The sequence below is a fragment of the Garra rufa genome, chromosome 10, assembly GCF_049309525.1.
Source record: "Garra rufa chromosome 10, GarRuf1.0, whole genome shotgun sequence".
Lineage (NCBI taxonomy): Eukaryota > Metazoa > Chordata > Actinopteri > Cypriniformes > Cyprinidae > Garra > Garra rufa.
Window position 1 is genome coordinate 27,545,068 of NC_133370.1, and position 16,388 is coordinate 27,561,455.

A 16,388-nucleotide genomic window follows, 5' to 3' on the forward strand; every position below is an offset into this window, starting at 1 on the left:
CCACATTCTAAATGCGCAACATCTGCATCACAGAAGATGTATGCGAAAGAGGCGCTGTAGGTGCATAAGCTTTAGATGTCTGACGAAATGTTAACAGAGAAAAAATGCTGAACTTGAGGAAGTTATAATACACTTAGATTTTGGTAACCAGTGGTTTAGTAGACAATACATGATCTTTATTGTTAAAAGTTATTTGCTTTCCTTTTTATTCATCCATATTTATCAGAAACATCTTGATTTCCCATAAGTGATGCTGAACTGTAAAGTACAGTATTTTGCATCTACATTCCAGCTTCAGTTAGAGGATATCTCTTGGTGATTGCATCATAATAGTGGACGCCCATTTATAGACTGTATTTATGACTCAGGTTTAACACAACCTGTTTTGCTGTTTATATTCAGTGGACTGTATTACAGGAAATTCTTCTGTGTGTTATTCACAGCTCAAATTTACAGTGAACGCTGGCGTATAAGCACGTCGTTCATGCTCACCAAGGCTGCATTTATTTGCACAAAAATACAGTTAAAACAACAGTATTGTGAAATATTATGAAGATATTTAGAATCTGTTTTAAAATGTCATTTACTCCTGTGGTTTCAATGTCTTCAGTGTCACATGATCCTTCAGAAATCATTCTAATAAGCAGATTTGTTGCACAAGAAACATTTCTTATTATTATCAAAGGTAAAATATATTTTTTTTTCCAGGATTCTTTGATGAAAAGGATGTGGTGAATACTGGAACCAAACTGTGCTATGGTTATGTTACTTTAAATATCCTGAGCATGATTTCAGTCATAAGATTTGTACCGTCATAGTGTGGTTAGCCTCTTCTGGTGTTTATGTAAGTGTGATGTTGAAGACCATGTTCGACTTGTAGCTACACCTGTTAAAGTGGTCTTATTTATGTATTTATAACACATAGATTACTGCTTGTTGCATACGTGATCATAATGCAATGAAAAGATGAATTGAAATGTAACTGTTACTGAAATGAAACTTCTTTGCTTAGAGCAGAACTCAACTACTAGAGAACAGTTTGTTTCTCGGTGGACACTAAACCACATCTGGGCATGTATTCAGCAGTGTACGTGCTTGAAAGGAGAGCATTTTGGGACCATCCAGAGAATGTTCTTCCGCCTCCTTGTGGTCAAATATAGAGGTTAACATCCCGCAGGTCAGTGTGTGCATGGCCTTCATCACCATCTCATTCAAACAATTGAGAACCTCTGGAAGTAACATTTCCTGCCGGTGTGAACTCGTATAGGGTTAAAACGCTGTGAATATTTTCTCTGACGTGGTTTCTGTACACAAAAACAAACTATTGTCATTTTGTTGATGTAACAAACTGAGATACACAGTTAGATACACTGCCATTCTTAAAGATGTCTTTTCTGCTCATCAAGCCTGTGTTTATTTGATTAAACATACAGGGAAAAACTGTACTATTGTGAAATATTTTTGCAATTTAAAATAGTGGTTTTCTATTTTAATATACTTTAAAATATAATTTATTCCTGTGATCAAAGCTGATTTTTCAGCATCATTACTTCACTCTTCAGTGTCACATGATCTTTCAGAAATCTCTCTGATTTATAGTTGTGCTGCCTTTTAGTTTTTTGTAAACCATGTGATACTTTTTTCAGGATTATTTGATGAATAAAACGTTAAAAAGAACAGTATTTCATTTAAATAGTAATCTTTTGTAACAATATAAACTGCCATTCACAGTTTGAGGTCAGTAATTGTTTTCTTTATTTCTTTCTTTGAAATAAATTAATACTTTTATTTAGCAAGGATGTGTAAAGTTGATAAAAGGTGATAGTAAAGACTTATATTGTTAGAAATGATTTCTATCTTAAATAAATGCTGTTCTTTTTAATGTTTTCTTCATCAAAGAATCCATCCTGAAATAGTATCACAGGTTCCAAAAAGATATTAAGCAGCACAACTGTTTCTAACATTGATAATAAATCAGCATATTAGAATGATTTCTGAAGGATCGTGTGACAATGAAGACTGAATTGATGCTGAAAATTCAGCTTGAAAACACTGCAAATATATTATATATTTAAAGTAGATTAAAATTGAAAACTTTTTCATATTGCAATAATATTTCACAATATTACTTTTTTCAGTATTTTGATCATATATATATATATATATATAGTGATATATATATATATATATTAGTGGTGGGCCGTTATCGGCGTTAACGTGCTGCGTTAACGTGAGACTCTTATCGGGCGATAAAAAAAATATCGCCGTTAATCTATTCTCAAATTTGGGTTGGGAGCTGGGTCTAAACTACGCAAGCTATGATGACTTTCACCTTGATAGTTTAACGCGGATGTATACCAAAGACTATAGAATATGGTCGCGCGTTTACTTCTCCTCCGCCAAAACACAGACGGGGTCGCGTCATCCTCCATTCATAAAAACCGAATCTACTATAGCGCGAAATGCCACGTAAATTCGTCGTTTTTTGGATTCATAAATCAAATATGGTCTGTCACTTAATTCAAATCGCGATATGGACTAGTGTCTGTGAAAACTGAAATGCAAAAAGACCGTTTTAATATGAATCCTGTATGTTCCGTTTGCCTAGCTCTATGTATGAATGGTGGAGACGCGCTTTTACTACACGCATACTGAAACACACGTGACGCTCCCGGTAATTTTTGGCATTTGCATCTCATATGAACAGATAAACTCAATCTCCAAAACTGCTGTGAGAGTCACCTATACCGTTTAATTTGAGAAAACTAGCATCATATCATACTGTATACACAGAAACTTCACGGCAACCTGTCAAAATAAAAGTACGGTGTAACGTGGCTTGAGAAACCCATTCTCAAAGACTTACTTTTAGTCATTATTTGGGTAGCACACATATTCTGAATGCCTTCAGCAGAATTCAGCAGAATTCAAATTAGCCATTTTAATCTAGATTAATCTAGATTAATTCCAAGATTTAATCTAGATTAATCTAGATTAAAAAAATTAATCTATGCCCACCCCTAATATATATATATATATATATATATATATATATATAGTCATCCAGAAGTCAATTTCATGACAATAAAGTTAACAAAGTAATACTTCTCTTCCAATTAAATGTTTTATATCATCAGTTCACATAAAAAAAATACAGTTCTGATCATAAGTTTACACACCCCTTTAAAAAGAGGACTATCTAAACATCTAAAGAGGATAATTTGGATATTTCATCTGATTTTGTATTGTGGAATAAATGTAAATATCTGTTATGTCAAATAGCTTGATCATGGCTGCGACTGTGTAATGTTGTGTCTCAATCAACAGCTTCAGACTCAGTCTGATTAATCAGCAGCGGACATCAGCTTGGCACCATCGGGTTAGTTTAATATGACACTCTGATATGACAAGATGCAGCAGCTGTCGCTTATTCACGTTCTGAACTCTTGCCCGCACCTGATATTCCCGGTGTCCTTTCAGTTATGCTGTTATTTTGGTCGCGCATTCATTCAGATCCTGCAAAGATCAAAAACAAACTTGAAATTCTCATTCAGACTAAAGTATGCATGGTACATAGCTGAATCTGTTAAACTCTTGAGACCGGGAAAGGACAGGATGTGCATACTTTGCAGATGCATAAATGTCTTAACAGTTTTCAGCTGTGTGCATTGATACTGATCCATACAATTTAGGCACAGGACCATATTAATGATTTTATACAATATTATATCACTTTCACAATTTATGAATTTATTTTGAACAACAATATACTGGCACTTTGAGGAAAGATGGTCATATGCTGCTTGTCAAAACTGAAATGCATTTAATTTCTTTCTTTCTTTTTTTTTTTTATTAAATCTGATGCTGGCAGTTCAGTTGGGTTTATCAAAGCTGATGTTCATGTACTCGCCCCAGACATTTAGTCATACATATGCAAGATGCATTTTTTCACGGAAGTTTCACTTCTCCTTCTCTCTTTAAAAATAAAGCATAGGCCTTTTTAATTTCTTGAGACACAGGATTTTCTTTAAGGAGTTGGTGCTCATAGAACCAGTTTTAACCTTAATGCTTCTGATTACAGGGACAGGCATAATGTGTTAACTGTCACATAAATCATTTGATTTTTTTTTTGCAATGAGCCAGTGTTTAGCAATCCTGCTCAATTTGCTAGATTAATGCTTTGTGTATCTGTAAACGATGTTATTTTTCTTGCATATTCACCCCTGAATGCCTGTCCGCTCTAGAATCAGGTTGCAGCCCGTCATGTAAAATTCCTGTCAGTGAAGTTTGATTGGAGTTCAACATGTTATAAAACAATTTCTAGTTGGGACCTATTTAACTTTCTGAACATCTGCTATAGGCAACCCCCTGTGACTTTTTAAAATAAGCAACATTAGGGAATTGTTAACCTTTCATCCCCTAAGGAGTCCTAGACAAGAGGCAAAACAAACGGAAAAGTGGGAGCGTGCAGACAGTGCATTTTTCCATGATCTGCAAAGATGATATGCCACATGTCTATACATATTCCAGAAGCGGAAAGATGTTTAACTCTGTGGGAGCTGGATGGGATGTACAGAAAATGTACCTCACGCGTTGGGGCCATTTTTAGGGAAGCAAAGATGCTTTAGTCCAATTTGAGATCTAATGAATGTTTGTCTGCTGCTTTAGTGGTTCTTCTTTAAAGACACTATGTTTCTACATTAATATTTTCTCTATTACTGCACTGCCTAGCATAATAGTTCCAAACAAATCCAAAACAGAATAATAAATCAACCATCACGTCTCTGAGTCTTACAAAGTAGTGGAGATTTGTTAATGAATAAATCAGTGAATCAGTTAATGATTCTATGACATACAAAAACACAATGTGTCCCAATGAATGCTGCTTTCCAAGACCGAATGCGTCACAGCAGTGCAACAAAGACTGTCCCATTTCCAGGACTCCTTCAAACTGTAAACTCATAAACTGTAAACTTGCTCGTAAACTGCTGCTATCGTACTTGCAAGGCGACAAGAGCAATCTTACATTTACATTTTAAATAGACCTTCCTATTTAAAATTGGCATATCATGAAAATCTGGCTTTTTTCCATGTGTAAGTGCTATAAGCGGATCCCCGGTGCATCTACTAACCAAAAAAACACAGTTAAAAGTATTTTTCTGCAAGTTAGTAAAAAACCAAGCCACTCAGATTTAGCTTCCCCATTGATGTAGAAAGGGAATCTTATTATGATATTACTGCTCCTTAATTTGCATCTTTCCACTTATGGTGTCACCATTGTGTTTTCGCAAGCGACAACGGTGTACCAGTTCTAACGCCATGGCAAAAGTTTGAGCAAAGCATGCTAACTGTTCTGTTGTTGGCTGAACAGACGAACACAGAACACTATTTAGAATCCCAGCCTCAGAGGAGAAAAGAGAGCAGTGGATTTATTGATTTATTTACTGTATATTATGCTGCTGCCACACAGATCCAACATAAACATGCAATTTCTTTCCCAGCTGTTTACCTTCACAGACATAACCAACTGTTTTTATAACTCCTGTGTGTTTTTAACATTAACTTGTATGTATTTGACAGTTTAAGCGCAATAAGACATGAAAGAGAACTTAGTTTAGTACTCACATGCCATGTGACAGCCGCTGTTTGTCAGCGTGCTTCGAAAGTCTGAGCTCAGAAAAATGCATGATTTCAGCGCAATAGACATGATAATCAAAACCAAAACCAAACAGATGTTTTTTTAGCAGAGTATCTGAGGTATGAGCTGTAAAGGCACAGCCCTATTCTCGATGTTGCCAACTTCTTTAAATGGAAAGTAGCTAAACCCGGCTTGAAAAGTCGGCAAATGTCGTTAGTGTTGTAAGCATATTCATGACATTAGGGCGTCATGTTGTCATACTGTTTGCAAATTCTCAATAAAACAGTTTTCATTTATATATTTCATAGATATATTGATATATTTTACTGTTTCTCTTGTCAGACAAAGAGATGAATATGAAGTTATGACTGAAACGCAGCCCATTAAGACTACATAACCAGCTCTCAAAGATATTAATCTATGTATGAGACGCACGTATGTCGCAACTATTCCATTACTGTAAGCGTGAACTTTACCAAAGTCATGTTAATTGATGCCGTTTTCAAGAAACTGCACGTTGAAAAGAAAAAAAATTAGGCCAAGAGCGACAGATGATTCATGCATGCATGAGTTCATACTGTCTGCTTTGCCTAATGTGTTGAAATACCGTGGTCTTTGTTTCCAGTCATGTTCCTTTTGGTCTCTAGTAACCTGTTTTTGAAAACACAACAAAGACTGAGTGGATGCAAGCTGATGTGTCAAATAACAAAAGAGCATGTGATTGACACAGTGATGGCATAGATGTGCAGATAGTGTTAAATAACTGAATGAGAGCAGCACTTCATTATTACATTATCACATAATCATATTTTTAATGCTAGAAAGTTGTGCCTAAAGTTATAAACTCATAGTGATCTACAGCAATAACAGTAAAGTCTAGATAACAAACTTGTTTTTCACAGATAAGCCAGCATTGTAGATTACACTTTTTCTTTTTTGTAAGGCCATGTATTGTCTAATCAGGCTTGTTTGTGAATGTGAACGTAGTTCTCAACCTTACTGTGCTCACCATAACATCAGAAGTGCCCTTGAACTGTGCCTTGTTTCACTTCTATTGGCTTAGTTTGGTGAAAAACATACTGATGTTGTCTTGAGACAAAACAAGAACTGCAACTAAAGAGCATCGCATTTCGTTCCACATTACAGTGAAGCAATACAATAATAAGATGACATAATATATTTTGATAAAGTAAGATGTTAATATACACCACAGTTCAAAGGTTTGAGGTTTTCAATCATTAAAAATGTTTTAGTTTTTAAATAATTCTGCATTTATTTGATTATAAATACAGTAAAGTGGTCATATTTTGAAATAATAACATTTTAATTTTAAAACATATTTTATTTCTGTGATAGCAAAGCTATTTTCAGCAGTCATTACTCCAGTGCTTTTATTATTGTCGACGTCAAAACAGTTTTGCTACTTAATATTTTTGTGGAAACTGTGATACATTTTGCAGGATTCTTTGATAAAAGGAACCACATTTATTTGAAACAAAACATTACATATACAGTCAAACCAAAAATTATTCATACACCAGATATAATTTTTGATATTTTCTAGTGGATGCAGGACACTATAGTTCATTTATGTAAATGAGGATAGCAAAAGTAAACTGTGACATAAACCCAAAAATTCTTCATACAGTGGACTAACAGTAAAATTGCTAAAACTTTGGGACCAAAAATTTGACACTTTTGACCTGACCATGTTTTGTTACATACCTTTCTATCAAAGTTATCTGACATTATGAAGATGAATTTGTTCTGACATATTTTATTACCATTTTCTCAACTATAGCCAAAAAACTGTGATAATGTGAGAAATGTGTCTGAATAAATTTTGGTTTGACTGTATATTATCTAATTAATATAATATATAATAAAATTGCAATTAACTGTGTGACATAGTACAGGGTTTCCGCGGGGTCTAAAAAAGTCTAAAATTTAAAAATCAAAATTTTAGGCCTTAAAAAGTCTTAAATTCGCTGTTCTAGGTCTTAAATAATTTTACACAGGTCTTATTTTTCCGATGTCCATGTAACGCTACCTCTAATGCTCATCTAAATTCTCTTTCTGTTGTTTCCGTGGTGTTGTAGTTCTTTATTTCACTATTCCAAATATAATTTGCTGAATTTAAACTACAAATGAGACCAGCATGCAATAGCCAATCAGCTTTCTGTTATTGGCGCGAGTCTCTCTCGGATTGTACAGCAGAAGTCAAATGGATTTAATTTTTTAGCTATGAAGAAGTGCAAGTTTAGCGATACTGGGCTTGGAAAAACTGAATATAGGGCTTGGCTAAGGCCAGTTGCTAACAACTGTAGATTTTTTTCTCCCTCTGTGGAAGTTACTGCGTCTTCAGACAGAATCGCAGTATTTATATAACATTTCTAATATATATATTTATAAATCAATAAATGTATTTACATATTAATCTCACTTTTAATTTTGCAGTGTAAATTATGTAATCTCACTGCTAACAGACATTTAGAATTTATTGATAAATTCATAAAATAAATTTCAAAGGTACGCATACATTTCAAAAGTAAAAAAAAAAAAAATCGCTTCAGAATTTTTTTTTTACATCAGATATTTCTAGTGGTACTTTTATGGGGATATTTTGTGTGGAATAGTATCTGCTGATATGGAAAGTTCACTGTATATCGTAGTAATAAATTTAATTTATGACAGCCATGAAATTTTGTTTACTTTTTACATTAAACACATTAAATATCACATATGCATGTAATATAATATCTATTTCCATTACAGGTTTAGGTCTTAAATTTCATATAAGGTGGTATTAAAAAGGTCTTAAAAAGTCTTAAATTTCACTTGTTCATATCTGCAGAAACCCTGTAGTAATATAGTTGCGGCCCATGTACTTTAATTAAATTGTGATTTTGAGGGATTGCTCAATTTTTTTTTGTTTTGTACTTTAATTTTTGTGCACTTTTGCCGGGGTCAAAGGTTCCTTGTCCTGCAGTAACCTTCTGTGCTCTGTGAAAATGATTAAAACTGTCCTTGGGGCCTTTGCTACTCAAAATGAACATCATAAACAAGGGTCAGTCACAGAGCCGGCAGCAGTAAATCACTGCGGTTTCCTGTAGTACTGCACCGTTAAAATGTGAGCCTTGTCAGCACAAAGGAAGCAGAGAAGGGTCAAACCTCTCTGCTCACTGACCCAAGTGAAACTCAATGCTCCAGTGGCACAGTGATGTTATTAAACGGATGTGGAGGCACAGCTGCCCTACTTACATTGAACAAAGGTTACGTGTCCATGATGTAACAGGTCAGGGTTGATTGTCACATTAACAATGTACGTTCATTTACAAGAAGCACAGTAGTACAAAATAAGGGATTAAAAGCTAATCATTGAAATGTTACATAAGCCTATTTAATAGTCAAGAATAACATTCTACAAAAGGTCTTCATCTGTCAGTATGATAAAAGCACTGAATAATTTTAATAATAATTGAAATCATCACAAGGGTGTTTACTGCAGATCCCTGGCGTGTTTGTCCGACAGTCACCTCTGTTTTTTCCCCCTGAGAGAAAGATGAGACCTCAGGGACATCAAGATGAGGGGAACTTGTCTCTGGGTAAACATGTATGCTATGCCATGCACGTATCTGCTGTGAAGACACCTTCATGTCAGATCACAGTCAATATGTAGATTCATAAGAAATAATTTCGATCCAGTTCCTCTTTTCAGATGTAGGAGGAAGTTTAATGCAAACTTTGATGTCTTTTGACTTTTCCTTCTTTAGGGCAACAGTCATTGGGCCACAGACTAGTTTAGCTGAGTAAGGGTGATGTGAATTTGGTTTATTAGGAGTACAGTTCATACAGTTCAAAAACACAGAATCTGCAAAATGTTAATTATTTTACCAAAATAGGAGGGATCATGCAAAATGCATGTTATTTTTTATTTAGTACTGACCTGAATAAGATTCACATAAAAGGCATTTACATTTACATACAAGAGAAAATAATAGTTGAAGTTATTAAAATGACACTGTTCAAAAGTTTACATACACTTGATTCTTAATAATGTGTTGTTGCCTGAATGATCCACAGCTTTTTGTTGTTATTTATTGATGTTCATGAGTCCCTTGTTTGTCCTGAACAGTTAAACTGCTTGCTGTTCTTTAGAAAACTCCTTCAGGTCCCACAAATTCATTGGTATTTCAGCATTTTTGTGTATTTGAACCTATTCCAACAATGGCTATGATTTTGAGATCCATCTTTTCACACTGAGGAAACAGAATGCATTAAGATTAGGGTCAGTTTAACCTATTTTGTCTACTGGTGAACATCTTCTGTAGCTTCTGAAGGGCAGTACTAAATGAAAAAATATGATATTAAGGCAAAATAAGAAAAATTGACATATTCATTGTGTTCAAAAGTTTACACCACTGTCTTGTAATGCATTATTTTTCCTTCTGAAGCATCAGTGAGTGTTTGAACCTTCTGTAATAGTTGCATATGAGTCCCTCAGTTGTCCTCAGTGTGAAAAGATGGATCTCAAAATCATACAGTCATTGTTGGAAATGGTTCAAATACACAAAAATGCTGAAAAACCAAAGAATCTGTGGGAACTGAATTTTTTTTTCTGAAGAACAGCGGGCAGTTTGACTGTTCAGGACAAACAAGGGACTCATAATCAACTATCATTCAGGTAACGACACGGTATTAAGAATCAAGTGTATGTAAACTTTTGAAAAGGGTCATTTTTATAAATTCAACTATTCTCTTGTGGACTATACATAAAGTTTTTCATGTGAAATATCCAGGTCAGTGCTAAATAAAAAATAACATGCATTTTGTATGATCCCTTTTATTTTGGTCAAATAATTAACATTTAGCAGATTCTGCAAGGGGTATGTAAACTTTTGACCTTAACGTTATGTACACAATAAGTGCACTGTATTACACTGTGTTTCACAGACAAGGCTTAAGCCTAGTCCTAGACTAAAATGTAAGTCTGAGCTGTTTCAACTGAAATAAAATTGCACTGATTGATTTTAAAATATATCAGTGCCTTTGTTTTGTCTCAAGATGCACACCAGTAATGTTTTTTTCTAAGCATGTTTATAAAAATTACTTAAATGTCCTAATTGAACTATGGCCTAATCCTGGCTTAGTCTAAGCCCTGTCTGTGAAACCAGGCCATAGTGACTTAAATGTTTGGTCTAGCTTAAACAGCTATTGCAAATATTAGCAGAGGCTTGTATTTGATTCACCCTTAGTTTGTACATGTCATGGATAAACCCAATACTTGTAATTCAAAGATCAAAGTATGAAAAAAAGTCCATACAAAGCACGTTCCAAGTCATTTTAATATTAACAAAGATGTTGACCCAAGCAAAGTGATATTTGAAATAAGCTAATCTGTTGCGTAAATGAACTATAGTATTTGAGCTGTTAGGATTTATATTAAAATATGTTGCAGCATTCAAGGTAAAAGGTGAAGACAGATGCTCAAGAGACCCACACCCGAGTTTAATTTTTTAAGATACCAGGGGGTGAAGCAAAACTGTAATCAAAATAAACCATGAGCCTCTGACCTAAACATCTGCAAATGTGTTCAGTGCTTATAGCAGGATCACACAGTATGACAGCTCGCTTCCACTGGTTGGTTACTGCTTAACATTAGCCTGATGTATCTATGTGACAGGCCATACTTACAGCCAATACAGCCCTCTTCTGGACATACAATGAACAGCGACTCAAACACTTCAGTATCAACAGAAACGTCGACCAAATTCCTAAAACGTCATACATCTACATTTAAACAAACCACGCTTTTATTTTAACAAGGACATTTGTTAAAAAAAAAGTTATCATAAATTCTTTACTCTCAGCTCATATTTCTTGGGAAAACGAGCACTATGTCCTCACTTGAATATAGGGCAGTTGCGTTTTAAGCAATTGAACAACTATGACCATAACTACCTATCACATATTTTGAATTAGGATTTGTAAAAAGTCATTGTGACTGCTTAAAACCAAAAAACACCTATCCTATACAAGCTTTCTCAGAAAACCAACTATTTTTAGACTGTTGTCACTATATCTTTTGAATAATGTTTAATTATAGGGTTAGTTTGAAGCCCAAAACATTTGAAATGTAGCTGGTATTCAGATTGTATATTATATATAGTAGTCAACATTTGAAGTGGATCAAAACCTTTCAAAGTCCTAAAACCAAAACAATACCCGTTCTTAGGAAAACCTTGATAAACTCCACTTCAAATTTTGACTACTGTGTGTGTGTGTGTGTGTGTGTGTGTGTATATATATATTGTAATGTTTTTTTTTAAATAAGTCTCTTATGCTCATCAAGGCTGAATTATTTTTAAGTTAGTACTTTAATATGCTTTAAAATATAATTTATACTGTGATGCAAAGCTGAATTTTCATCAGCCATTTATCATTTTCATCTCCCATCTTCAGTGTCACATGATTCTTCAGAAATCATACTAATATGCCGATTTATTATCAATGTTGGCAACAGTTGTGCTGCTTAATATTTTTTTGGAACCTGTGATACTTTTTTCAGGATTCTTTGATGAATAAAAAGTTAAGAACAGCATTTATTATTGATATAATTCTTCTCCTAACAATAAGTCTATTACTTTTAATCAATTTAATACATCCTTGCTAAATCAAAGTATTAATTTCTTAAAAAAAAAAAACATACCGACTCCAAACTTTTGGTAGTGTATATTGTTAGAAAAGACTAATATTTTAAATAAGTGTTTTTTATTCATCAAAGAATCCTGAAAAAAGTATCACAGGTTCCAAAAAAATATAATAAATCAGCATATTAGAATGATTTCTGAAGAATCATGTGACACTGAAGACTGCAGTAAGGATGCTGAAAATTCAGCTTTGATCACAGGAATAAATTAGATTCTAATGTATATTTAAATACAAAAACATTTTACATCATTTCACAATATTAAATTTGTCTGCATTTTTGATCAAATACTAAGAAACTTCTTTAAAACTGATCCCAAACTTTTGAACAGGTAAAAATCAAACATTTTTCTTTAGAAACAAATACAAGAGGAGACTAACTTATTCACAAAGACACTTTATTTCAAACTGCGAACAGATGGCATTCTTCTGCCAACTGTAGAGCTGATGTTGTTGCTCTCCATGAGTACTGTTTGGCCACTGCAGATCTTCACATGTGCACTGCTGGGAGAAACAGACAAATAGTTATAAACTACATCAAGCATATGCACATCCATCCACAATACTGACCACAAAAAGAGTCTTCAAGTCACTGTTGCAATTTATTATGTCTTAAAATATTCTGAACACTGGGAGGGACACTTTTTAGTCAAGTATTTAAACTTGACATTCACTTCTTATGCATAAGACTTTTTTTTTTTTACATTCACCAACGCATCACAGAATTTTTAAGCATTACACTTCTCTTCTAAAACGTGACAATCTAAGGTGATCAATACATTTGCAATAGTGACTGATGTTTACTGACCTAGCGAAGCCTCCTGGCCTCTCTTTCAGACTCCAGAAGTGTCAGGACATCGCCTTCTCTTACTGGGCCCTTCACGTTCCTGATGATGGATCGGTTGCTGTCATCCATGAACTCAACGCGCACCTATAAAAGTACATGTTAAGTCTTACGAAAAATCAAATTAACACTTTAAAATGAATTCACCTGCATACCAAATCTGACAGCAACAATTTACATTTTCTATTTCCAACTACAATATGCATAATATAGAAATTTCAATCAATATTATAAGAGAAGGAAAAGAGCTACAAAACGTCCATTTTCGCAAAACGTGTCAAACTAAGCATAGACATTTAAAATATTTACTAAATGTATAGACTCCATGTGAAGTAGCTGTGGTTACAAGCTAGAATACTGGTTTACAGCAAAATACAAGGGAAACACAACGTAATTGAAATCCAGGACATAAACAAAAACGCTAGATTTCTTAAGACATTCTTATATAAGAGAATAATTCGCAAAAACCTGAACATGTTGCATATGACACGGAGCATGAGGAGTTCAGACTGAACTCACCTGGGTACACTGTCCCTGGGAGCCGGTTCTTCCAAGAACTTTTGTAACCTGTAACAAAAAAAAAAAAAATACACGATTAACATTAACAACATAGCTGATTTTATTAAACGTAATATGTAGTGAAAATAACGTTATACGCTTTTCGCTATCAAAACCGCATCCGCTATATAGCAACACGCTAATGCTAACTGCAGGCCTAACAACACACACCGCTATATTTTTAAGCATGCTGTTTGGGGATTTTAAGATTGTTAAAGACGATTATGACTTGAAATCATATATACTTAATCTTACACGTATTATATTGTACAAGACGGAAATATTCGTTTAATTCTGTTTTTCTTACTCTGGCGAGCTTGATGGGCTGCACGCGGCTGGCATCCATGATTTCAGCTTAGTTCGGAAAGGAAGTCACGTGGTCTCGACGGCTTTTATATACATATAATAAAACGCATATTTTCAATTGATCAGGTTTTATTTTAAGTTATATATTGGTATCGTTTTAAAAAATGCGAATAGACAAAAAAAAATTGCTTTGTGTTAATAAATGATAGATTTACAGATACAACAAACCTGTTTCCGGTTCCGGGATGATGAGAGGGAACTTTTATACAGCAGACCCAGGACCAGCTGAACGTGCAATTGTACAAATCACATATGTGACCCTGGACCACAAAACCAGTCATAAGGTTAAATTTTGCAAAACTGAGATATATACATCACATGAAAGCTCAATAAATAAGCTTTCTATTGATGTATGGTTTGTTATGATAGGACAATATTTGGCCGAGATACATCTGTTTGAATATCTGGAATCTGAGGGTGCAAAAAAATCAAAATACTGAGAAAATCACCTTTAAAGTTGTCCAAATTAAGTTCTTAACAATGCATATTACTAATCAAAAATTACATTTTGATATATTTATAGTAGGAATTTTACAAAAAATCTTCATGGAACATGATCTTTACTTAATTTCCTAATGATTTTTGACATTAAAGAAAAATTAATAATTTGACCCATACAATTTATTTTGGGCTATTGCTACAAATATACCCCAGCGACTTAAGACTGGTTTTGTGGTCCAGGGTCACATATGTCAAGACTTCTGAAGATACGGTGGTCTTTGATTAAGCCAGTATCATTATTTCTAAACATAAGTTCGACAATACAATATTATAGCCTACAATAATAATACAGGTCTGTGAGATTCTGTGAGATAATGTCAAATTTGTGTTAAAAAAAAAAAAAACGTTTCTTTTTTTACCATTAAAATGTATTTCTTTTTTGAACCTTTCATATGCGGTAAGTAAAAAGAAAACTAGTAACTAAAGTCAAAATATATCTGTAATATAGTTTGAAATGTCAAAAAAAACAAAAAAACAAAACAAAACAGAACCAGAACCACCCTAAAACCAGAATAGAAATCTATGATGTATGCAAAGATCCTGTCAAGCACTTGTATTAGGCTACATTTACATGAGTTGCACAAAATCATTGTAGTTTTATCAGATCATATTGAACTGATGTAGAATTTTTCATCAACTAACAATAGAAGTGAGAAAGCTGTGGAAGCCCATTTCTGCCACTTAATTATTATTATTTTTTACTTTTTTCTTGCAATTGTGAGTTTAAATTTTGTAATTCTTACTTTTTTTCTCAGAACTGTGAGATATAAATTCAAAAATTGCAAGTTATAAAGTCAGAATTGTGGGACAAACTAGCAATTATAAGAAATAAACTTGCAATTCTGAGAAATAAAATCAGCATTACGAGATATAAACTCACAATTCTGACTTTTTTTCTCAGAATTGCAAGTTTATATCTCGCAATTGTGACTTTAATATAATAAATAAAAAAAATTCCCTCAAAATTGGACTTTAATTACTCTTTGTTAACTTTATTAACAATTGTAAGTTTATATCTCACAATTCTGACTTTTTTTTTTTTCAGAATTGTGAGATATAAATCTCAATTTATAATATCGCAATTCTGTCTTTATTTCTCACAATCATGAGTTTATATCAAGCAGTTCGGAGAAAAAAATCTGAATTGTGACTATTTATCTTGCAGTTCTGACTTTATTTCTTACAAACGTGAGTTTATATCACGTAATTCTGAGAAAAAAAATCAAAATTGTACTTTATATTTTGCAATTCTGACTTTATTTCTCACAGTTGTGAGTTTATATCATGCATTTCTTAGGAAAAAAGTCAGAATTGTGACTTTATATTCCATAATTCTGACTTTATTTCTCACAATTGTCAGTTTATATTACGTAATTCTGAGAAAAAAGTCAAAATTGTGACTTTATATTCTGTAATTCTGACTTTATTTCTCACAATTGTGAGTTTATATCACGTAATTCTAAGAAAAAAAGTCAAAATTGTGACTATATTCTGTACTTCTGACTTTATTTTTCACAGTTGTGAGTTTATATCATGCAATTCTGAGGAAAAAAGTCAGAATTGTGACTTTATATATCACAATTCTGACTTTATTTCTCACAATTGTTCATATCCCACAATTCTGGGAAAAAAACCTGTCAAAAATGTGACTTTATTTCTCACAGTTTTGAGTTTATATCTCACAGTTCTGAGAAAAAAGTCAGAATTGCGAGTAAGAAAAAGGTTGCAATAACATTTTTTAATTAATTTTTTATTCATTGGTGGAAAGGGCTT

At 33.4% G+C, this 16,388-nt stretch overlaps 1 protein-coding gene across 2 annotated transcripts; it reads right to left on the reverse strand.

The window, feature by feature from the left end:
- Window positions 1-12,727: 12,727 nt before the first annotated feature.
- Window positions 12,728-14,138, reverse strand: LOC141344673 (small ribosomal subunit protein eS28). 2 transcript variants are annotated; one of them, XM_073849551.1, is made up of 4 exons: window positions 14,056-14,138; window positions 13,710-13,757; window positions 13,155-13,277; window positions 12,728-12,847 (listed from the first exon to the last, which is right to left on the reverse strand). In XM_073849551.1, exons 1-3 carry the CDS (start codon window positions 14,092-14,094, stop codon window positions 13,155-13,157), a joined length of 210 nt encoding a protein of 69 aa, XP_073705652.1. In that variant the 5' UTR covers window positions 14,095-14,138; the 3' UTR covers window positions 12,728-12,847. The 2 variants fall into 2 exon arrangements, with proteins under 2 accessions (XP_073705652.1, XP_073705653.1); XM_073849552.1 differs by having other exon boundaries at window positions 12,728-12,850.
- Between the last annotated feature and the right edge of the window lie 2,250 nt (window positions 14,139-16,388).